Source organism: Emydura macquarii, unplaced genomic scaffold, assembly GCF_026122565.2.
Source record: "Emydura macquarii macquarii isolate MOO-44397 ecotype Brisbane River unplaced genomic scaffold, CSIRO-AGI_Emac_v2 contig_3287, whole genome shotgun sequence".
NCBI lineage: Eukaryota > Metazoa > Chordata > Testudines > Chelidae > Emydura > Emydura macquarii.
In genome coordinates this window covers 7068047-7091799 of record NW_027133424.1, presented here as the reverse complement: position 1 = coordinate 7091799, position 23753 = coordinate 7068047, and the positions used below count along the sequence as shown (strand labels likewise).

The following is a 23753-nucleotide window of genomic DNA, read 5'->3' as shown; positions in this document are numbered from 1 at the left end:
ACTACAACGACCGGGATTTTTCAGGGCAGGGAGCAGGGCTGGACTGAGGGAAAATGGCACGCTGGATGAACTTCTATTTTGGCCCCCAGGGACACAATGCCTTCCACCCATTACCGCGGGCTCCCCACCCACATCAGCCCTGGCCCCCTACGGGCTCCCCACTCCCCCACTGATTAAATGTATTGAAAGAGGTGCTGGGCCTCAGCCCCAGCACAAATTAAGCACCAGCTGGGTGGCTGGGAGTGGCGGCTGCCGGCTGGGCACCCAGCTCTGAAGGTAGTGCCACTGCCCCGAAGCAGAGAAGTAAGAGCAGCCTGGTATATGGTATATTTATTGCCACCCTTGCTTTGTACTGCACCGTGCCCCCTGTGCTCCTAACCTCTGCACTTCCCTTCTGCATCCACGTGGGGAAACTGACCTGCACGCACGACGCGGCTGGTATTGCTGCTTGCTCTCCTCCCCCAAACACTGCTCCTTCATGCCCACCCTAGGAGGCTGTCGAGGAAGAGCGATGAGCAGCGCCAGGGCTCCCGGCATCCAGGTCACTTTCCCCAGCTGGGCTGTGTAAGGGAAGGGCAGGGAGCAGCAGGAAGGGAGGAAGCAGGGAGAAATCTACCTCCCCCCCACCCCACGCATTACCTCTGCCACTTTGTGGTGCTCCCCTGCCAGCCGACAGAGTGCACGGCACCCCCTGACCACAGTGCTCTAGGGGGTTGCCATGGCGGCCCACCCCTAAGGCCAGCCCTGGCAGGGAGGATGTCCTCAGGACTCAGGGCAATGCTCATCTGTGACCAACGACTGGTTATCTTAACAGACCTGCCTTTCCACAGCACCAGGCACCAGTACCTTTTAAACCCTGGCCAAAATGTTCGAGTCTGGCTTGTCTAAAGTTAGGCTCTTGAATCCATAAGTAGGCCCAGTGACAAAATCAGATAAACGGTTGAAATCTTGGTGCCATTGCCGTCAGAAACAAAACTCCCTTGGATTTCAGTGGGGCCAGGCTTTCCCCCATTTGGCCAACTGCTAAAATTATGGTTGAGGACTTGTGCAAAAGATGAAGGGGTGGAAGCTATTTTGTGAAGGAAAAGCTTCCCTGGCGCTTTCAGACCCAGCCAGCAACTCAGGGGATGAAGTAACCATTGGGGTGGGACATGGCCAGTTAGATCCAGTGGCCCATCTGTGACAGTTTGGAACTACTCTGTAATAGTTTATGAATGCTATGTGTTGGCCTGGTTATTGGGATGGTTACTGTAGGAATATAGTGGGTTAGTCTAATAGGAGGCTGTCAGCAAAGTCAAGCAGCTTAGCTTTGAGGATTCAGCCTCCTGGCAACCAACAGAAGTGGTTTGGATCATGAAAGAAAAGGGCTCCTCAGTACAGAACAAAGGAAGGTGGGGCAGTCGTTCGGGAGAGCCAGCCTGAGTGCCAGTCACCTGCTGAGGTGTGCAGGGAGAAGTGAGGCCTGCCCAATGTATACGGGGGAACAGTCCTGCTATTGTGGGGAACTTTCCTGGCTTTTGTGCTACCCCAATGGAATCGGTTAGGGAAAGGATCTGAGTTCTTGCCACCAACTCCCTTTACTCAGAGACTTGCCAGACCTTGAGGACCCCCATCCACTCTACTGTGTGGCAGAGTCCTCATAACCCCGATAAGTCTGGGCCCAGGGTTCCTGGGGGCTCTGCCCTCATCTTGCCATGGTCACTTAGGACAGGGATTAAGGTGTCCCCAGTGCGGGGTGCTTTCGCCTGTTCACGTCGCTGTTCTGCAACAGGCTTCCTGGGTGACCTTGGGCAACTCACTTAGTCTCTGTGTGTGTCAGTTCCCTAGCTGTAAAGTGGGGAAAGCAGCACTTTCCTACCTCCCAAGGGCGTTGTGAGGATAAATACATCAAAGATTGTGTGGGGCTCAGATTTGTAATGTTTTATTAAAGCTAAAGTTATAAAATGGTCAAATACAGAGTTTTTGAAGGAAAGTTTCTGTACATCTGGAAATAATGCATAGATTATCCAAAAGATATCAGGTTTGGTTTGAAAGTCATATAATACAAAGAGTACATAATCTGCAATAGCCCAGATGAAGGGTTATCAATACAGTTGAGATATACGTGTTCAAACATTCGGGTACATCACTCAGACAAAAGAAATACTAAGGTTGGTTCGTGGGAAGCAAATATAATGAGGAGTGTTGATTGTCCCTCAGTGAATGGTGCGTTCAGGCTAGGTAGTCCTGCAGCAAATAGGATCCACAAAAGAAAGGTCTTTCTGCATCACTTTTACACTGCTAGGGGACCACATAAGTACAGCTTGCCAGCAGGCAGCTGAGAGACGGAGGTGAAGCCCATCTCTTGTCTCTTGACAAAGCCCTGGCTGGGCTGATTTAGTCGGGGTTGGACTAGATGACCTCCTGAGGCCCCTCCCAACCCTAATCTATGATTCTATGAAGCAGGCTGCAAAGGTCACCTGCAACTAAATCAAAGTGGCCTGCTTGCCAATGGGATTTGTGGACCCTGAAAAGGAGGGGGTTCTGATGATTTCTTTTTCATCCCATGGATTCACAACTGCTTCTCATTTGCCTTTGTCGAGGCAGCTTTTTTAATAATTTGTACTCACAGAGTCAGGGAAAGGGGGAAGAAATCCCCTTTCAAGTTTTGCACTTGATAACCAGAGAGATGCTGGAGCCTATAGGGAAGGTGGCGAGAGGGAATTGTCTCAGGCGGGATTCTGCGATTTACTGGTGACCGAGTTTAACAAGTTCAATCAGCCGTGTGTGTAAACAACTAAAGCGTGAAGATGTCTAGAGCAGGTAACTGTGGCTTGGGAAGGGTTAATTGGAAAAGGCAGGGTTCAGAAAAGATTAGAAATTGTGCTGCTGCATTGAGATGGGAATAAACTGCACCCCTGAATCTCAATCAGACCTTGGTGGTTAACTCCTCTCTACAACAGGCCAAACCAGTGGGCCACAAATGTCATTTTTACAACCTTGAAGGGCGACCCGTCTCTGCCAGCAGCCACCCCACTCACTGCAGCCAGATGGAAGGAGGTCTTAGTTGTCTCCTCACGGATCTCCCATCCCCCTGGTTGCAGCAGGGAAACTGCATGTGTCCTGTAGCCCCGTGCACTTCACTTGAGCCCCTAGGCAGTGGCTTCCTTCTGCAGCCAGGGGGATGGGAGATCAGTGCTCCCCTCCCTCTGGTTCCAGCAGGGACCCCAGAACCTAGGGACCCAAGCGGAGCGCTTTGCTGTGCTCCCTGCTACAGCCGGGGGAGGGGAGCGCTGCTCTCTCGTCCCCTTTGCTGCAGCAAGGAGCCTGCACTGGCCTTGTAGCCCTGTGGCAACACACTCCGCGTCCTGGGTCCTTAGGCAGCGGCTCCCTTCTGCAGCCAGCAGGAGAGGAGCGGCGAGCCACTTTGAAAGACCCTGCAGGCCACTTTTGGCCCACAGGCCATGGGTTGGGAACCACTGGGCCAAACCAAAACCCTGAAATTTGGGAAGACTAGATCCAAACACAGTGACTCATCCGCTCTGTGCCTTCATGGTATGATTGGCAAAGGGAGAGCTTGTGATAATACAATGCTTCTTACCGGTAGTTCATTGACTGCGTCTATGGGTTATTTTGCAGGATGGAGTTGTTGGAGTCTAAGCACTTTTCCTCCTGCAGGTGCAGTTTACGGCAGCTCTCATTAAGCTCAGCGATTCATTTTTTGCTAGCACTACAGCCCGTATCACAGTGTTTCTCTCCCGGTGGGTCACCAGCAAGTGTTTGTGGGGTTTCACACTGCTATTCCAGCAGCACCAGGCCTTGCCATAGGCTGAGGAAGTTGAATGCTGGTGTACGCAGAGGTTGGGAGGTGGAGGGCCCATAGTTGCATTAGTGTGGACGTGCCCCTGGAATCAGGGAGCAGCATCCGGGTCTGGCTCTCCCTCTGGGTCCTCCTCAGAGGGGGACCACCCCTCCCGGCTACCTCTCACCGGGAGCAGTCTTGTGCCTTTCTCAGGGCAAGCAGTCTACAGCCAGGCCCCCAGGCGGGGCGGGCTGGTGAGCAAGCCGCTCTCTGGAACGGTACGGTGGGGAAGGCTTCCTCACGGAGGATAGGGAAGGGGGACGCAGGCCCGCCCGTCTCCACTGCATCCCAGCCCAGGGCCCTGGCAGTGGCAACAGCGTTTGCCACTGGGTCGGCGGGGCTCCGGCCGCAACACGCCACCCGGGTTGCCCCTGACTCAGCCACTAATGTTGCCCCTGACTCAGCCACTAACGCCACTCGTGCCCCTGACTCAGCCACTAACGGGCTTCTTCCTCCCCGAAACCCCCGATACCTGCCTCCTCTGGGTCACTGAGGTTCGGTAGACCTGCTAGGCCCTCCTCATCCACAGGCGGCAGCTCAGGTAGCTCCATGGGCTCATCCTCGGAGGGTAGCTCCTCCAGGTCCTGTGGTCCCCAGGCCTCAGGCAGGGCCAGTAGGTCCTCGGGGTCCCAGGCTCAGCACTGCTCTGGCAGGTTTGCTTCTGGCTCCCAAGCCCCAGGTGTTTCCAGGGGGTTCTCCTCAGGCTCATAGTTCTCAGGGAGCCCCAACAAGCCTTCTTCCAGCTCCCAGGCCATGGGGGTCTCTGGTGGGCCCTCCAACTCCCAGGCCATAGGGTACCTGGGGGAGGCCTTGGTTGATCCCCAGGCTGGGTTTAAGGCAGGCCAGCCACTCCCTCTCTGCACAGCTCCCCGGCCCAGCCTTTGCTAGACACTCCAGAGGAGACACATCCTTCCCCTTCAGCCATCTCCCACCAACTGAGCTCACCGGCCTGGCTCTTAAAGGCCTAGCTCCGCCCCCTGCTTCCGGTCAGGTGGGGCCACTGGGGCCTTTAAAGGCCTAGACCCACCCCCTTGCTTCCGGTCAGGGGTTTCCCTGGGGCAGGCCTCTGTCAGGCAGGGTGGGTCTGGCTCCCTCTCTGGGTCCTCCTCAGAGGGGGACCATCCCTCCCAGCTACAATTAGCCTGGCTTTTTTATTATCTGATAGTCCAAAAGCCTCTTCCCCGCATTCTGCTGGATTTTTGAATTTGCTTATTTAAAAAAAAAAATAGTTCCACATCCAATAAACCATTTTTTAAATAATGTGTCCCAAAGCCTACCTAAGCATAGTCCCAAGGAGCTATTTTGATGGGCAGGGCATAGTCACACCCTCTACTCAGTGGTACCAGAGACAGCACTGGAGGTCCTAGCACCCTACCCCACCAAAGGTTCCCCAATGCTGGAGGACTCATCCCCTGGCCCTTTAATCCAGGTTTAAGGCTGCTTTGTGCTGCACCTTGAGTAGGACCAGGGATGGGGCTGTGTGAGGACTCACACTGACTCAGTAGGGTGCTGGACTGGACCGACCCAGAGGGTCTGCTCCATCCTAGAGACCTTAGAAAAAGCCACACAATAAACCTGTTAAATGGTGGCTAAGGATGCAAGCATGTATCAGTGATTTAAACGTTAAGTAACACTGCAAAGATATTGTCATTATTGCAAGAAAGCCCCAAACAGTAGAAACTCAGGAAATTCAGCATTAAGATGAAATGAAACTGTACCTTGCCATGTTCTGACTTATTTGGGCTTGTGTTAAGGCAGCCAATAAAGCAAAAGGCCCAGTGCAGGAAAAATAATTAACAAACGTGGGCAATATTTGATTAAGTAGCAAATAACTATTTTTAATCCAGTGCTTGCCAAATTCTCAAGAAAAGATGAAGTCTCATATCCTATTGTAAGCTTCCCAAGTGGCAAACAAATGGGTTAGTCAATCAACAGTTGGAGGGGGATAGAAAATAGAATGATTTATTTGAAACTTACTAAGCAAATTCACCAGCCACATAGAGCATGAGAAAATTCGTGACAAAGTTGATTACTTTTCCACCCAGGAAGTTAGAAAGCAGTTAAAAAAATGGAGCATATAATGGAAAATGACCTACAACTTTAGTTACTCCTTGATCCATAGGAACCAGACACTTTGAACAATTTTATCTATGTCCCATTTTCAAAAGTGATGTAAACACTTATGAGCCCAAGTTCCACTGACTTTCAATTGGATTTAGGCTCCTAAGTGTAAGTCACTTTTGAAAATAGGATTTATTTTACTCCATATTTGTATACAACTTCAGCTATACACATTTGTATTCTAAACTATATCATTAAACTTCATTATAAGAACATAAGTGACCTGAGGAAGAGCTCTGTGTTGCTTGAAAGCTTATCCTTTACACCTACAGAAGTTGCTGCAAGAAAAGATATTACCTGCCCTATCTTATCTTTCTTTTATGTACATGAGTAGTAACAAATAGAAAAAGAAAGAAAAAGCTACTTACATTTATCCAAAGTCATAGCAAAAGGTATGCTTCTGGATGTATGCCTTCAGCGCATGATGGAATTAATAGAGAAATGCTGCTCTGGATGTGTGCAACAGGCAGTTCTCAAACAAGTAACATTTTCTCACCATGACTTTTTTCAAACTTGCCAGTCACAGTCCACTCTGAGGATTCTGGACACACACCAAGTTTGCAGACTGATTGTTGCAAACATGAAAAATGCAGTGGGGAAAAGGGACTCTAAGTAAAGAAACTCACCTTTCTGGTTTAATGTGTCGTCTTTCTAGTTTTGCATTCGACTGGGCTTTGTGTGAAGTTTGTCTTTTTACGGTTTAGAAAGAGTAAAGTCCATACAGTTACTGCTCACATTCATTCCGCAGCTCCTCTGACCTTTACACCCTCACCCCCACCTACGCTGCATTGAAATTCAAAGCCAGTCACATTTGCTCTGAAGAAAAAAAGAAAAATACACTGACTAATTCTGAATGTCTAACCATAGTAACTAAGATGACTGAGTCATGCAAGCAGATCAAGTGGTTGCTTGGGTCTGCAAAATATTTAAAGCTGGATTGTGGCTGCGGGAAGGGAAAGGAGAAGTCACAAAGGGCATTCCCTCACTCCCTTGTAGCCCCGAGCTGGAGCTAGGGTGAGTGCAGGCCCATGGCCCCTCCATTTATACTGGCCAGCATCAGAGTGGGGGTGAGAGGAAGGACAATTTATAGATTGCACCCCTATGAAAAAGGACTGTGGTCTAGAGGAATGTCAGCTGGGTCACTGCCACTTGGTATGGATTCTCTCCACAAATAAAGTCCACTTAACAGCTGCAACCTAGCCATCTAGCGAAGCATGCCCTTTAATTTTTAGCCACAACGCAACAACAAACCTTTATATATTGTCCATACTAGAATTTACAACCATGTGAGCTAATACGTGTTAAAGCGTGGCTAAGACAAGGTGGGGGAGGTACTATCTTTTATTGCACCCGCTTCTGTTGGTGAAAGAGGCAAGCGTTTGAGTTACACAGAGAGGGTCTCTGTGTTGCTCGAAAGCTTCTCTCACCACCAGAAGTTGGTCCAATAAAAGATATTGCCTCCCGCACCTTGTCTCTCTCATATCCTGGCACCAACATGGCTACAACAACACTGCCAAAGGCATGACTACACAGTCCTGGGTAGACATATCCTCAATGACAATCTTGTCATCTAAATTGTGCGAGGTTGTCTATGGCAGCAAAAACAAACAAACCCCCCCACAAGTTCCAAGGGCTAATGCTGCAATAAAACTGTATTCTGTGATAATCTATTTATCTGAGGCACCTAAATGGCTCCCATTAGTGTAGCGTCTGAGCACCTCACAGCCTTCCATGTATTTTCCTCCCAAATTCCCTTGGAGACAGGGAAGTGATGTTATCACCATGGTACACTTGGGGAACTGAGGCACAGGGAGCTGCCCAAGGTCACTCAGGAATGCTGTTGAGGAGCTGGGATTTGAACCCAGATGACACACTTTGGGACAGAGGAAGGAATTGAGCCTGTGTCTCTTAAATCCCAGCCTAGCCTTCTAGTCACTGGACTGGCTGTTCTCCCACAAAGCGCCCACACGTAGAAGAATTGGCAACCAACTCAATAAATTCAAAGCAAACCTTCTGGAAGAGCTTAAGTGTTTATTATTTTAAAGTGATTATTGATGAAAGAACAGAAGTGAGTGAACTGCACAAGATCTTCTGGACCTCCGGCTTCCAGAAAGACTAGCTCAGTCACAGAGAAGAGCGAACATCGTTGCAATATGGATGAGTCAGCTGGTGAACTCGCCTGGCCTCAAAAGCAAATAACCAGACGTTTTTCTCCAAGAGATGCTCAACACCCTTGATCCAACTAGCTTCAGAGAGATTCGAGAGATCTCAGTGCCTTGTCAGTTTGGGGCCTTGTGAGTTTAACAACTGAATATTAAAGCACAGGGACTTTTAATTTAAATATCCCATTCCTTTATCTGACAAATGTCAGTGTTAGGAGAGAAGGGACAGTTATGGTTACCTAGCCTGCACTCCTGGCATGGCTTGCCAAAGAATCCCACCTAGTGATTCCTGCATCACGCCCACAGCTTCAGCCTGAGCTCATGCATCTCTTTTCCCAATATCCATGCTTAACTGATTTAAGCTAACCCTGAATAAATCACTCTGAATGTCCACACGGGGGTTGCACCAGTTTAACATTACACCTTTAGTCAAATCTGTGCAATGGTCTCATATAGACAAGGTCTTGGTGTGTAGTTTAGTTAGAGGAGAAATGTTTTAATGACATTGATTAAAGTTTGATTTTGTTCTCCTTAACTTCAGAAACCTGTCTGTTCTTACAGGACCTTTGTATGTATTGCTTTTCCACCACCCCATACAGAGATATTGTCTAGCCAGAAAAGATTTATACACTAAGGAATACATACAAGCTTGTACATCACAGCAGGACTACTTGAAAGCAAAAAAAATTGCAGCGAAGAGAGCAAGAAGGCTGATTGCTTTAATCAAATTGAAATAGAAGTTTGGAGGCTCCTCTACAACTCGTGTTCTCATGGGCTTTATTGTTCGGTCCCATTGGGTCAGGATGGCATTTCTGGCTCCATCCCACTTCCCTGGCCCAGTCAGGCGGTACTGGTATGCTGTGCATGGACCAAAGAAAATTTTCATGGCCAGACTTGGGTCCTTGAAGAACAGAGCCAGCACATTGGGTTTTATGCCCATCAAGGAGGCAAGTTCATCCATATACACGAGGCAATCAGTTTTCAGGACCTCGTCATAGGACAAACCGAACCTTAAAGAATCAGAAAAGAAGGGGGGAAGAGATGTCATTCTGATCAAAAGGTAAAACAGAGGCTATGCTATTGAAATTCAGTCTCAGTTTTCTGATTTGCAGTTATTCTGGTTGATCATGATTGGGTTTCTTTGAACAAACATTCCAAACTTCCTAGATAATTACATAGCCGCCAGCTAAAAGATGGACTTCAAAACACACTAGATACAGTAGACTAATTAAATCCACATCTGGATTTTGAATACCCCAATTTAGAGATAGGGAGCCGCTGCCAAATTTGGAACTGCATTCTGGTACCTCCCAAAGTTGAGCGAGGTCTTAGATCTGGCTCCATGTCTTTTGCATTAGTTGACAGGCTTACCAGCGAATTTTGTTTTTCTTCTTCTCGTTGATCTCTTCCTCCATGGTGCTCACTGGAGGCAGCTGACTCAAGCCTGGAAACCAGAAAAAGGATTGTCTTCACAAGGTGGTGGAGCTGTTTAACTTAAGGTGGGATTTGAAACCACTTCCGTTACCCTGGTGAAAAGGCTGGTGTGGACACTCTTTATTTCAGTTTATTTCAATTTAGCTTACTTCATTTAGGAGCAGATTTAAATGATGCTGAAATAAGCCACCAAAATAAGAGCATCCACACAAGGGTTTGTGCCCCTTTAACTAAACTGGTGTCTATTTGTGTGTAGACAAGGCCTTAAAAACAGGACAAGGCATATTTTGGCTGAGTCATTTGGAGCTTGTTTTCAGAGATTGGAAATCTTGGCTCCTTCTTCCCAAAGCAGAGAGAATTCTTGACTTGTCAGCTGGACAAGTGGGCTAATTGTTCAAATGAATCATCTCAAATGATACCTACTTTTACACCTTGTCTAGACTAGGATTTAAAGGTGTGTGGTTAGGGGGTGCTCCCTAACCTCCTGGGTGGAAACTGAAGCCAGACAAATTCCAATTAGATATAAGGCAATTTTTTAACACTGAGGGCGAGTGACCATTGGAACAAACACAAGGGAAGTGTTGGATTCTCCATTTCTTGATGTCTTCAGATCAAGACTGGATGCCCTTCAGGAAGACATGTTTTAGCCAAACAAGTTATTGAACTCGATATGGGGGTGGGGGAAAGTGAAATTTAAGAGCCTGTGTTATACAGCAGGTTGGACTGGATCATCTACCATCCCTTCTGGCCTTAAACTCTCTGAATCTATGAACATGTTTGAAAAGTCTACTGTTAAAATCTACACTGTCTCGTCCACAAGAGCTAAACAGGCTGAAACTTAAATTCCTCCTAGACTACCAATTTAAAATGGATTAAAGGGCTTTGTCTGCACTAGACTTTTCACCCATATTAGTTGGAATGTGTTAGCTAATGCTTTCTCACAGCCTTTTTTAGTTTAGTCTAGTCTAGATACTGCTTTGGAGGCTTTCCCCTCAGTGACCGGGATTTGAATTCTTGTCTGTAGGAACCAGGGACCAGAACAGCGGTGTAGCCAGAACTGATTTTTTGGCAGGGCCTGTGGTTGACATGGGTGGGCACAAGCCTTGTGTCACAAGCAACACAGAGGTCGATACAAATGTGGGGTGAATTGTTTAAAATCTGATTTGGTGGGCCTGCTTTTGAAGTGGGTGGGCCATGTCCACCTGTATCTATGTAACTGGACCAGAATATGATCTCAGTCACATGGTATAATTTTGGAGTAACCCAATTAAAGTCCATGGCATTTGCTCTGAAATTACACTGACATCACTGAGATCAGGATTTGCCCTAACAGAGAGATGCTGGCAAGAAACGAGTGGATGGGAGAGCAAAATAAGGCAACAGGTTGTCTTGAATGTAAGTATTCTCTCTGGTGCTGAGAAGCTGCCTCCCTGCAAGGTGAAAGGAAGAACTAGCCTGCTGGATTCCGCATGGTCTTACAGCAGTGGGGAATCCTGGTCCTTACCCGTTCTGCCTGGTAATACAAAAGCACTTCCATTTTTCCTGCCCCTAAAGGGAAATAGCTGCCTATCAGTGGGCCAGGAATGTGCCTTTAAGGCACAGGACTCAGTTGGGGACCAGGATGAGCCGCCCAAACGCAGGACAAAATTGAGTCTCAAGGGGACAACTTTACCTCCTGAAACTCTACAGCGAGCGTGACCATTGCACTATCCACAAGGACTTGACATGAGTGCTTTTGTCATGGCTTTCCAATTTTTTACAAACACAGGGCCCTATTCTCTCCCCACTAAACACAAGTAAACTCCCCTCTTCTTCAGTGGGAGTTATCTGTATCCCCGGGGGGTAGGAGGGAGGGGGTGGTGGAAACAGGGCTCTGGAATTCTGTTAAAAAAATCCATCCAATATTTCCAAGATGGTTCTTGGGGTATTTCACTTGTCTGTGTATTAAAGATGACACTGGGTTATAAAATGTTCTATGAGAAGGTAAAGCCCAGATCAAACTAATTCAGAATGCCAGTCTATGAGCGCTACCTTGCCTAGTCCCAGCTGAATCTCTTTGAGAGCTGCATCTTGGTGGGGTGAAGTACCCACCCACTCATCACCTGTGTCTGAAACGCTGTCTTTTTCTATTGCATTTTGCTTTTACGAAGTGCTCACATCGTACCAACCTTCGTGCCCCACGTACCCTTAAAGACTCGTGTGACCCAGCGAGCTTGAATTTCTACAACTGGCATGACCGCGCCAAACGGCTTGATGAGGCCAACGACGGCAAGGGTTGGCTTCTCCAGATGAGGAGGGAAAATATATTTGTACAGGGACGCCTGCTTCTTTTCGACTTTGACAACAGATTCCTCAAGGAAAGGGAAGGAGAACTTGTATCCTGTGGCAAACACGATAACGTCAACAGGCTCCTCTGTGGGGCTGTTTTGAAACACGACTGAGTTTTCCTTAATCTCTTTCAGACTCGGTTTTACTGAGATTTTCCCTGTGATGATACAGCCTGGAAGTTCATCATTCAGCACGGGCTCACGCATCACATCTCTGCGTTGAAACAAACAGGAACACATTCAGAATGCTGGGGCAGCTGAGACAACACCATGTGCTTCAGCAGAGAGCAGGAGAATGACCTCTGACCTGGAAGTCAGAGTGACTGCCAATGTCACCCGACTTAGAATTGTGTAAGCGGGGTCCTGTTTCCCACCCAACTCCAAACAAGGCTCCAAGGTCTTGAAGTCTTTAATTAAAGTCACCCCTTCTTCAATCTGCTTTATTCACACAAACATCACTGCCAGCTCTCTTGCATTCTGGCCCATTCGCCCACAGTACTTTTAGAGAGTCACTTTCAGAGCAGAAACACACTTTAAAAAACTGCCTGACTCTTCAGGGGTCACCACATAATGAAAGCCTAGTGGGCAGGCCTAGCTCCTGGAGCCAGACATTGCTGGTGTCTCCCTCCTCTACACAGTGCAGGCCAGGAGATCCTCTTCTTCATCTGTGCTATGAAAACCTATCTGATCAGCATCTCAGACCCTGCCTTCTGGTGCAGATTTGTACATTCACATGTGACAGTCTTGACACATGGATTTGCCCTGCTCCTGAAATACATTGTAGGTCATTATTAGGTGCACTTCCCCCTTCATTCTCTACCTCAGTAACCAATGTACCAACAGGTGGAACAGAAGCACAGGATATACCTGTCCTGAGGGATCAGGCCATAGTTTGCATGGTTAAACCACTGATTTGTTCTGTGTGCAATCAGCCACGTTGTGATGGGCCCAGGGAGGGAATTTCGGATGATATTTAAGAAACGAGTTAGGAACACCATGTCCCATGGGTAGCCAGAGTCAAAAACCCGACTGATTACCCATGCGCCTCGGCCAGTGCTGATCATCACCTAGAAGACAAAGGAACATCAAAGCTTTAGAGGGTGAATTTCTTCCCTTGTGTTTATGAAACTAACCCCAGACAAGTATTGTCCCCTGACTTTACCCAGCTAGCCAATGATCAAAATCTTCAAGGTCTCTCAGAATTGTCTGAGGGAGGTGCGGGGGATAGGAGAAAGCCACATCTGACTCCTCAGTTCATCTACCGCTACCTCAGAGACCACAGTGCCTTGAAGGCATTGTTGGGTGATGCTAAAGTACTAGAGACAATCAGGGCTGGTAGCACTTTTTGTTGCCTCGTGGGTCTGTGAAAAAGCAATGTAGGCACAGAAATATTCTGATTCTGTGGGAATAACCTCTAGAACAGTGGTTTGCAACCTTTATTCATCTGTGGACCCCTAAGAAATTTCGAATGGAAGTGAGGACCCCTTTGGAAATATTAGATATAGTTCACAGATTCTCAGGTGTCCACGGAGCACAGGTTGAAAACCACTGCTCTAGAATAAGGTTCTCGGCTCATTTCTTGTGACAGTTCTCTCTGCGTAGCTTCTCAATTGCTTCACTGCTACCTGTTGAGGCATATAACCATGGGTGGCGTGTATAAGAGGCTTAGGGAGGCTTACGCTGGCCATGCAGGGAGCAAGAAATACCAGATGCGGTGTAGGTCACCTCCCTTTGGAGGTGAGCCCAGCTACTGCCTTTGGAGAGCTGCCGTCCAGACTATGGCTCTGCCTTCCCCTGAGGCCCCACCCCACCTCTTCCCCTAAGGCCCTGCCTGCCGCTCGATCCACTCCACTCCACTCCCTGCCCCAAGGCCCTCCCACCTTTAAAAGTGATCGGGCCATGGCCCAGCTGTGGGATCCTCCTGCTGTGCGTGCTAATGCCGGAGCAGCTCAGCTAAGGGTTGCTGGGACACGGGAGGGCCATGGCCCCTTCACTTTTAAAAGTGGGAGGGCCTTGGGGGACAGGATGGAGAAGAGCAAGCGGCGGTTGGGGGGTCCTTGGGGGAAGAGGGGTGGGAATAGGCAGAGAGAGGGAGGGGCCTTGGGGGAAGAGGCCGAGCAGGGATGGGCCTCAAGGCGGAGTGGAGGGTGGGGCCACGGTACAGGTGCTGGTGGCCCCCCACTTCTAGGAAACTTCAGTGCTTATGTAAGCCTCCCCAAACAAAAGAGTCACGTGCTGCCTATGCATATAACAAAAATTGCTATCACCCTCCCCGCAGATTTGAAAGTAGCAGGAAGAACTGTACCTTTTTAGCCACACGACTGGCCTCAACTGCGATATCCACTCCCGAATTCCCCATGCCAATCACAAGGACTCTCTTCCCCTCCAACACATCTGGATGTTTGTAATAGCGGCTGTGAAAGTACTCGCCTTGAAACTTCTCTATACCTTTGAGGAAAAGGAGAAGGATCTCAGTGCCATGATGAAATGTAAGCACTTTCAGATCAATGGCACTTAGGGTATCTGGAAAATATTATTTAAATAATAATAAATTATCATTCGGGGCCATATCCTGGAGCCCATTGGTCCATTAATGGGAGTTGTGTTTTGTTAGTGAGGACAGGGAAAAAAAATAAAGACCTCAGGATTTGGCTTATTGCTATGCTATTTTTCAGTTAGCAGGGGGATAAATAGTCACTGTAATCTTAATCTTTGCCCTTTCTTGGAGACTTGCCCCTGGAGAGGTGAGGGGGCCTAATTCCTAATGCCCAGCCAGTGCAATGGAGTAATTTATTTAGGGACGGGCTGGATTCTCCCATACTTGGAGCCTCACTATCCAGACTGGATGCCTTTCTAAAAGGGATGCTCTAGCTCAAATTCAAGTCATGGGCTGGATACAGAAACTTTCTAGGAGAGATTCTCTGGCCTGTATTTTGCAGGAAGTCAGACTAGATGCCCCTTTTGGCCTTGGAATCTATAAGAAGTGATAAACAGGCTGTCCCCTCCCTGCCCTGCAGACACGCTCATCAGCAGAGCCAGGGAATAAGAAATCAAATAGAATTGCCCCCACTCCACTCCTCCCACAAAAAATGGAACTAGGAGAATCACCAAGGGTCACAGTAGATTCTCCACCAATGGCAGTTTTTAAATCAAGCTTGGATGTTTTTCAAAAAGATCTGATCTAGGAATTATGTGGGGGAAGTTCTCTGGCCTGTGTTGGGCAGGAGGTCAGACTAGATGATCATGGTGGTTCCTTCTGGTCAGGGAATCTATGACTAGAGCAGGAGATAAAAAGAACCAGCACCTCCTGGTCCTTCAGATGCCAGCTGTGCAAACCGGATTTGCTCCTGAATGTTTTAAAGTGATTTGCGTGACTCTGAGTGTGTGCATGCACATGTGCGTGGAACTAACGGTGTTGGAGTTCCTATACCTTTAGAACAGTTCTGCAGTAGACATCACTATAGTATTCTGGACAATCACGCAAGACTACTGTCAAACTATTCTTATAAGGGCAGGTGGGTTCAGAATTAAACACAGATTTCAAGAACAAGAAATTCTAATGAATCCATGGTCAGCAATTATTTGGTGAAGGAATTCTAGTCCCACTGCAACCCCCTTAGGGATGTACCGCTAGAAACTTTGTTGTCCATTCCTCCCCCTCCAAAGTGAGCCCAATGGTTGGAAAATCTGAGATAATGCAACTGCAATCAGTGTTTAAAAACTCTGATGGTAGCACAGAGCAACACCCACTTCTGCCCGGTGTTCTGCAGAGATGGCTGTATTTAAAATGCCCATCAGGTGAGAACCGGGGACATCAAAACTTCAGCAAAACCTGCTGTGAACCTTTCCGCCTCATTCTCAAGAAGCACTTGAGCAAATTAAATGGTGGAGAAAGATTAGGGAAAGGGGAGATTATCCCTCCTTGGTTTGGGGGTTATGGGCCAAATTCAAACACGGCTGTAATCAGGCGTAACTCTACAGAAACTTATAGAGTTTTGTCTGCTTTCACCACAGATGAATTTGGCCCAGTGCTTTTTCTTTTATTCTAACCCACACCAATACCCATCTCTCCAACTTGTTAGTGCAGCCAGCTTCTCTGAACAGCCTTCTCTAGAGAGATAATATTGTCCCTTGGAAGTGTGCCTATAAATGAGCCACACCTAAAAAAGGGACCATCGGAGAACAAAAGCTTTTCCTTAATTATGCATGTCAATATGATGGCAGTTGGCAGATTTAGGAAATTAGAACATGGAAACAAAAATGTTTCCATTTGTGGATTTGTGACTATCCTTGCCAAACACACAGAAATGCTTAATAGTAAACACAAGACATCCTGTACCAGGAAAAGACTCCAGCGGTAGGGAAGGGTCAGAGAGATAGCCAATGCAAACCATGACAGCATCAAAGACAGATGACTCCTGCTTCCCATTAGACTCTGTAACAATACTCCACTGGCCAGTCAGAGAGAAATCTGGACATTTCCTTACACTGATGACTGTGGTCTGAAATGTTGAACCAAACAAAAATCGTCCATCACCATAAGATCTGAGTGTAACAAATATAAGTAGAGTAATCCAGTATTTCTCAACCAGGTGTACGTGTACCCCTGGGGCTACACAAAGTCTTCGAGGGGGTACATCAACTCATCTAGATATTTGCCTAGTTTTACAATAGGCTACAAAAAAACCACCAGTGAAGTCAGTACAAACGAAAATTTCATAAACATTGACTTGTTTATTGGCTCTATATGTTATACACTGAAATGTAAGTACAATATTTATATTCCAATCGATTTATTTTATAATTATATGGTAAAAATGAAAAAGTAAGCAATTTTTCAGTAATAATGTGCTGTGACACTTGTATTTTTGTGTCTGATTTTGTAAACAAATGGTTTTTAAGTGAGGTGAAACTTGAGGGCACACAAGACAAATCAGACTTCTGAAAGGGGTACCATAGTCTGGAAAGGTTGAGGACCATTGGAGTAAACAGTTGAAGAAAATGCGCGCTTGGGAAAATTTGCTGGACTGGGAGAGGAACAGCCCTGACCTTGGCCCGGAGAAAGATTTATTTAGACTGTAAGTAGGGCTGGTCAAAATTTGCCATGTTTGCAAAACCAGAATTTTCCATGAGAAAGCTTCAGTTTTGCAGAAAAATTCTGATTTTCTGTTGGGAAAGTGGAAATGACAGCCTCCTGGCTGCCTGCCCGGAAGGCTCTTATCAATTTCACCTTCTGCCAGTGAAAGAGATGAAAGCTTTCCTGGAGCGCTGTCCAGGCAGAAAGCCCAGGCGCTCAGCTTCCTGCCTCCCACCCAGCTCTGGGAGCCAGAAATGCAAGATCATGTTGTGCCATTCTGGCTCCCGGAGCTAGTGGGCAGACAGGGAGGCGTATCACCAGGCTTTTTCCTCTCTGGATCCCAAAGCTGCATGGGGAGGCTGATTGTCTGGGTTCTTTGCCTCTCTGACATCCCCTCCGGATGTATCTTGTTAATTTCAAGTGAAATTGGCAAGAGTTTTACAGATGGCCAGCTGGGAAACTGCAAAATTTTCAGTTCTCCCAAAATTGATTTTTTCTTGAAAACCCTATCTGCAATGTAATAAAAATAAAAATGGCATTTCTGACATTTTGTCCCAGTTTGGGACATTCCAGCCCCCCACCCCACCCCCAATCCCCCAGAACCATGAAATTTTTCATGGGAAGGGATTTCTATTTTTCAGCCAGTTCTAATTGTAAGTTCCTTGGGGCGGGGACCTCTTTTGTTTGTACAGCACCTAGCTCAATGAGGCCCTGGAACCAGTTTGTCAAGGGTATGTAGGCACCTGAGGATGCAGATTGGCACTTAGTGGGGCTTTCAGAAGTGCCTTACTCCTGTTGATTTCAGTGGGAGTTAGCACCTCAATGCTTTAGAAAAATCGTATTAGATGCCTCTTTACATCTTTAGGCACCTAAATCCCATTAGAAATCTGGTGCTTGGTCCATGAGGTGGGCTCTTAAGCACCACCACAATACAAATTATACATAAGCGGCCTGACTCGGGGAAGGGTATGATGTTTGTCTCACCACCCAAGCTGGTCTTGTACCCCATTTGGGCCATGGGTAGCTTTTGAACTCTGCACCCTCAGTGCTAAAAAGCATGAGCCTAGACCACTCACCTCAAGAAGTTACTCCCTCAGCTGGCAGCACTGGTCCACTCATCTGAACCAGCCGCTACATTTTATAACTCACCTTGAACTGGATGTGCTTCAGAAGGTCAAAATGCTTTGCATACATCCTGAGATACTCCAGGAATTGGCAGTTGGACAGAAAGACTGGAAAATCCTCAGGATATGGGAAGTCTGTGAAGGCCGACATCTCTTTGCAGGTGTTACTGACCACGGATTTGTACAGGCTGGGCCTTCCATCTTCAACCTGTTCCTAGCAACACGGTGGCACAAGGAAGAGTGAATGTGTTCTACCCATGCAGCGTTATCCCAATCCCTTTTTGTTCATGGTGTTTGGTTTCTGTTTATGGCAGGATATGGATGAGTTTGGGGATTAGCCTTTGGCTCAGGGAGTTGCGCTCACAACAGAATCAAACCGATCTCTTTATCTGGGGCCAAATCACAGCTGATCACCACACAAATATCATGGAGGGACAAGAGCAGGACCCCTTTCCTCTCCCTCGTGCAGCTGCACAGAGGGCAGGCGGAACATCAACACTAGCGTTCCCTAATGGCACAGCAGGGCGGGAAGCAATAGACACCCCAGAGGGAGCCTTTCATCTGGCACACTTCTAGATGAAATCATCTAAGGCCAGGACGCTACTCCATGCCACGTCGGCTAGCACTCAGGGGCTGATGGAAGATCGTTCTACAGCTGCCACGCCTGCCCGTGCTCCAACAGCGTCCTGGGTGGCCCACTGTGGCAACTTGAGGGTGATTTCCCCTTTCTCTGGGGCATGGACAATCTGTCGACAGTGCAGTTAAAAACCCACAGCTGGCCCATGCCAGGTGACTGGGCATGCGGGACTCTGGCTAAGGAGCTGTGTAGGCATTTGGGCTTGAGATGGAGCCCGGCTCTGGGACCCCACAAGCAGTGGGAGGGAACCAGAGCTTGGGCTCCAGTCCAAGCACCAGTGTCTACACCGGAACTAAACAGCCCCGTAGCCTGTGCCCCGTGAGCTCGGGTCAGCTGACTTGGGCCAGCCGTTGGTGTTTCATTGCTGTGTAGACGTATCCTGAAGGAACATTTGAGCATGTGCCACATAATCGAGTCCCTGAGACAATAGGGCGTGGGCATCAGTAACTCCTGTCCTCCCCCCTTCCCTTTCTCGTCCCTATGCGAGTTAAAGCATTGACTTTTCCCTTCTCGCACAGTAACGGCATGAAGGACAATGGGCTCAAACACTGGGAAATCGGGCGCTGATGTTTTCACTTAGGCTCGCACAGCCAAGTTCTGTTGCATTGCGTGACTCTTTGTCACACAGGCTGCTCAATCCAATTACTACAAAGCTCTGCAGATGTTTTGCCAACTCCAGTCATTTTCTAGGAAGAATGTCCAGGAGGCGCCGTGGATTAGAAGAACACACAGGGAACAAGGAAATCAGGGCTCTTAAATTCTATTCCTCAGCTGCCACTAATCTACTGGTGTGACCATGGGCACATTTTAACTTCTCTGTGCCTCAGTTTCTCCACCTGTCACTAATACAGTGGATGTCGCTATTAGCAAACTTGAGAAAGACAACCCGTGGTTATTAGCAACATTTTCTCTGAGAAACAATCCCACCTCTTCACTTTAATGTTAATAGCATTCCGATATCAGCAACTGGCTTGCTGCTTATTGACAACTCTGTTGGAAGAGACATCCCCCTTATAATGAATTTGCAGAGAGCTTGGGGGAGACACTGTGAAATCTCGTGTCCCCCCCCCCAAGTGGGTTCCCCCATTGCCCAAGGAAAGCCCTGGTTGCAGGCAGATTTATGGGCTGCAGCCAGGGAAGGAAGCACTGGGATAAGCCAAGCTCTGGCCACCAGTGCCAGGGCAGAGTGCAGCACAAAGAAAGCGGTGGGAAGTATTGTGCCCCCACCTTTGTACAAAGACCCACTCACAGAGACTCCGGGGCTACCTCTGTCTCTGCTGGCTTGGATATGGGCCTTTCGCTTATTGGCAACTTTGGGATAAGGGCAACTTTTTGCTGGGAAATGAGGATTTGCTAATAACCAGCATTGACTATGACTGTCTAACACACATTGGCTTGTGAGGGTTAATTAGTCACCAGTGTGGTGGGTTGAAGATGCCAAGAGTCATTGTACAATCAGGTTAGGTCCCAAGTCCCTGCTTCACAGTTTCCTTAGTGTAAACCTCCCCCACCCTGTGACAGTGCTAGGAATGTATCTGTAAGCATCTGAATTCCATTTGGTTTTATGAACTCCAGTTGTTACTCTAACCCTTAATATGGAAGAAAACTTGCATTTTGTGGCACAATACAGGCCCTGTCTGAAGCTGGGGCAGTGGCCTACTGCCAGCAGTCCACCCCCCCCCACCCCCCGGTTGGGCGGAATGGAAAAACCTCAGCATGAGAAGAGAAGCAGGCAGAAATGTCAGACCCTGCTTTTAAAAGAGACAGGCTCCCTAGCAAGAAGGCGAGAGCCCATTGCCAGAAGCAGAAGACCGAGCAGGGGTGGTGACAGGCGGGAAGGGTCTGCCTGCTGATGGACACGAATCAACCCCCAAAGGGAGTGGTGAGGATGCCTAGAGAGGGAATTGCATCCAGGTGTTCATTGTGTTCCCAGAGATCTTGTGTGTTCTAAGGGTACGTCTACACTGGGCAGGGAGTGTACTCTCCATATCCATGCTCGCTTTGGTTGAGCAGGCACACTAAAAATAGCAATGTAGCCATGGCGGCACAAGTGGCGGGAGGGGCTAGCCACTCCGAATACGATTCCCTCCGAGACCCTAGGTATGTACTTGGTGACTAGCCCTGCCCGTGGCTTATGCCACCACCTGTACACAGCTATTCTTAGCACGCCAGCTCAACCAGAGCGAAGGCAGATGTGTGTGCCTCAGAAGGAAAGGACACTTCCGGCTCCAGTGCAGTGATAGCCTCAAAGTAGAGTGCATGTGCTTAAGAAATTCCTTTGCAAGGGCTGAATACCTCACTTCATCTGTCATGCGTCCCCGAAGTGCTCAACTCCGTGTGCCCATGAGGGCGGAGCTCTGGGGAGAGTGTGCATAAGCTACCAGGATGACTTGAGGGGGGTCAGCACTAGTCTTGGTGCCTATGGCAGCATGGAGGGTGCCAGTCAGAGAGTCTGCACCCTGGGACTGTGCCCGAGAGGTGCCTGGATACTGCGCAAGTCTAGGGGGCTGGGGAGCATGCAGGATCCAAAGGTTGCACCCAGTACAGCCGCCTGGTGACTGTTGCGCCCCATCTCTGAATGGGATACTGCCATTCTTTGACCAAACTAGTTTTGCTTAAGGCTGCTGAGCTGGATTGACTTCACTTCTCAGTTAATGAACAGTCTCTTTTGGTTACAATGCAGGCCATTTAACATTTAAACCACTCACTCCCAGGCAACAAACCCCCCACGTACTGTGAATCTCCAGAGCCCCCCGATGTCTTCGCTTTTCTCGAAGCAGGTGGGCTGGAGTCCCTCTTCCAGACAGCACTTAATGGAGGTCAGTCCGCTCACACCAGCTCCGATCACAGCAACTCTCTTGGTCATGGTCACCTTTATTCAGGTGGGATCAGGCAGTCTTGCTGGTGCGTGGAATTCAGGGAACAGAATCTGTGTTGCTTCAGTGGAAAGGGTCAGGAATTTATATTGTGAACAGAGAGGACAGCGTTTTGGAGAAAGCAATTACTAGTTCACCTCTCAGATTGAACAGGCACATCTGCCAGTCCTGCTCATTATACAAAGGGAATTGGATGATCTTACGTAGCAGATGCTCATATGTGGTTAAAGAGCAACAGACTCCAGTTAGTATTTGTGATACTGGGGACTGTGCCTGTAAGGGCTGAGCTTCCCAGACAGAGAGCTGAGGCCAGGGCACTGTGAATCTCTTGTTGTTGTTGGGCACAGCCTTTTGGGACCAGACACAAAATAAAGCAAATCCCTCTTGCAAGCGCTAAGTGATCACTGAACGCTGCAGTAGGGACACCTCCAATGATGGACCTATTAATTGAATATTGCAGCATGAAAGTGGGCTTTTCAACAGAGCTGTATTTTTATTCCAGGTAGTTAACAGACATTTCAGGGCAGAAGTGACCACTACACTAATCTAGTCTGACCTCCTGCATAACACAGAATTTAGAATTTTATCCAGTAATTCCTCTGCACTGTGCTCAATAACTTGTGGCTAAACAAGGACCTAGCTTTCAGAAGGACACACAGGCTTCATTTAAAGTATTTAAATGATGAAGCCTCCACCACAAAGTCTGGCAAGTTATTCCAGTAGTTAATTACTCTCCCTGTTAAAAAAGTGCAACTAATTTCTAGTCTGAATGTTTCTAGCGTCAACTTCCAGCCACTGGAATGTCTTATGTCTTTGTCTGACACTGAGTTTTCTATTAATAAGTTGGAGTTTTAGGGAGAAAAATGATTTTTCTCCTCTTTCAGGGTTTCAATTTTAGGTGAAAACCCAATATTTTTCATAGAAAAATGTCAACATCCACGAGTTTTCATTGCTTGTTTTTATTGAAATGTTTTGTAGGAAAAAAAGATAATTTCCCAACCAGCTCTATTGCTTCATTTCCTACCTCCTAATATGGAATCTGAATGTACACCTTAAAAACATACACTGTTTACCTGCTCTTGTTCACTGAACTAGACTTTTTGCCCCATAATTGCACCTTTCTGCATGCACTTGTATTTATTAAGGACTCACTAAAACCATATGCTATGAAACAAATACACTGATGTCAAAACTGAACAAAGTTAGTATACGGCACATCATAGCTTCTATCGTCTCAAGCGCTTTGGGGCTTGCACATGAAAAAAATCTGTTAATCAACACAAAGTTGCAGAGGTGATTCTAAAGCAAACCAAATGCATTGCAGGAAATCCATCCCTAGCCACCTGTACTAGTTAAGCAGCTGTGCCCATTACCTGTGTCCCTATCATGTGGTGCTTTACCATCTGCGTAAACAGGTTGATTTAGTTCCCTTCCCTTACCTTACGTCTAAGTCTTGTTTGTTGAATCCACGTCCTTTCACAAATGTGTCCGGGCAGCTATGGAAAGAATCACTCCCTGTAATTCAACTTGCACAGGATTGAAGGAATATTTGGCTGCACAGTGACTGGTCGGGGGAGTGCAGAGTTCTCTTAATGTGGAACCGCCCCCTTTTCCTTGGCAGTTACGTAAGTGATCCTGGCTGGCATTGTCAGGACAGATCAAGGTTCTCAGATGCAGGAGGCTGTCTGATCGCTTTCCAAAACTACCAAAGCAAGGGACTCCTGCAATCTGAGCTGTAGGATGAGATGGAAACCCACAGACAGCCTGTGCTGAGGGCTGCTTATTGCTGCAGGGTGGAAATAGCTAAGTAGCTCACTCATCTCAATGAGACACAAGTTTGGCAAGAAGGGATGACGACGTGCAAACCGGTCCCACAGCCTGCATTAAATGAAGGAGATGAAGGACTTTGTGTGAGCTCCTTCCTGGTGGCACCATTCCTTGGGCTCTGCAGAGGAGAAGCTGGGCTTTTGTTGTTTTTTTTTTAAAAGTGAGGTTCTGATTTTCTACTCTGTGTGAGCCTGCTCAGGGTAGGAAATGTGGGGCAGGAGAAGAAGGCCAGAGACTTTGTCCCCCTGTGCCTCCCTGATTTAAGGCCAGGCCGTTGGTGTACATTAGAGCACCTTCAGGGCTGCTCTAACTGACACAGGGCTGCCT

At 47.7% G+C, this 23753-nt stretch overlaps 1 protein-coding gene across 1 annotated transcript; it reads right to left on the bottom strand.

The window, feature by feature from the left end:
* Positions 1 to 7982: 7982 nt before the first annotated feature.
* LOC137142921 (flavin-containing monooxygenase 1-like) lies at positions 7983 to 23150 on the bottom strand. The gene is made up of 9 exons (XM_067532431.1): positions 23039 to 23150; positions 21458 to 21660; positions 18112 to 18300; positions 16225 to 16387; positions 14191 to 14333; positions 12753 to 12952; positions 11744 to 12099; positions 9496 to 9568; positions 7983 to 9134 (listed from the first exon to the last, which is right to left on the bottom strand). Exons 2-9 carry the CDS (start codon positions 21587 to 21589, stop codon positions 8792 to 8794), a joined length of 1599 nt encoding a protein of 532 aa, XP_067388532.1. The 5' UTR covers positions 21590 to 21660; positions 23039 to 23150; the 3' UTR covers positions 7983 to 8791.
* Positions 23151 to 23753: the final 603 nt, after the last annotated feature.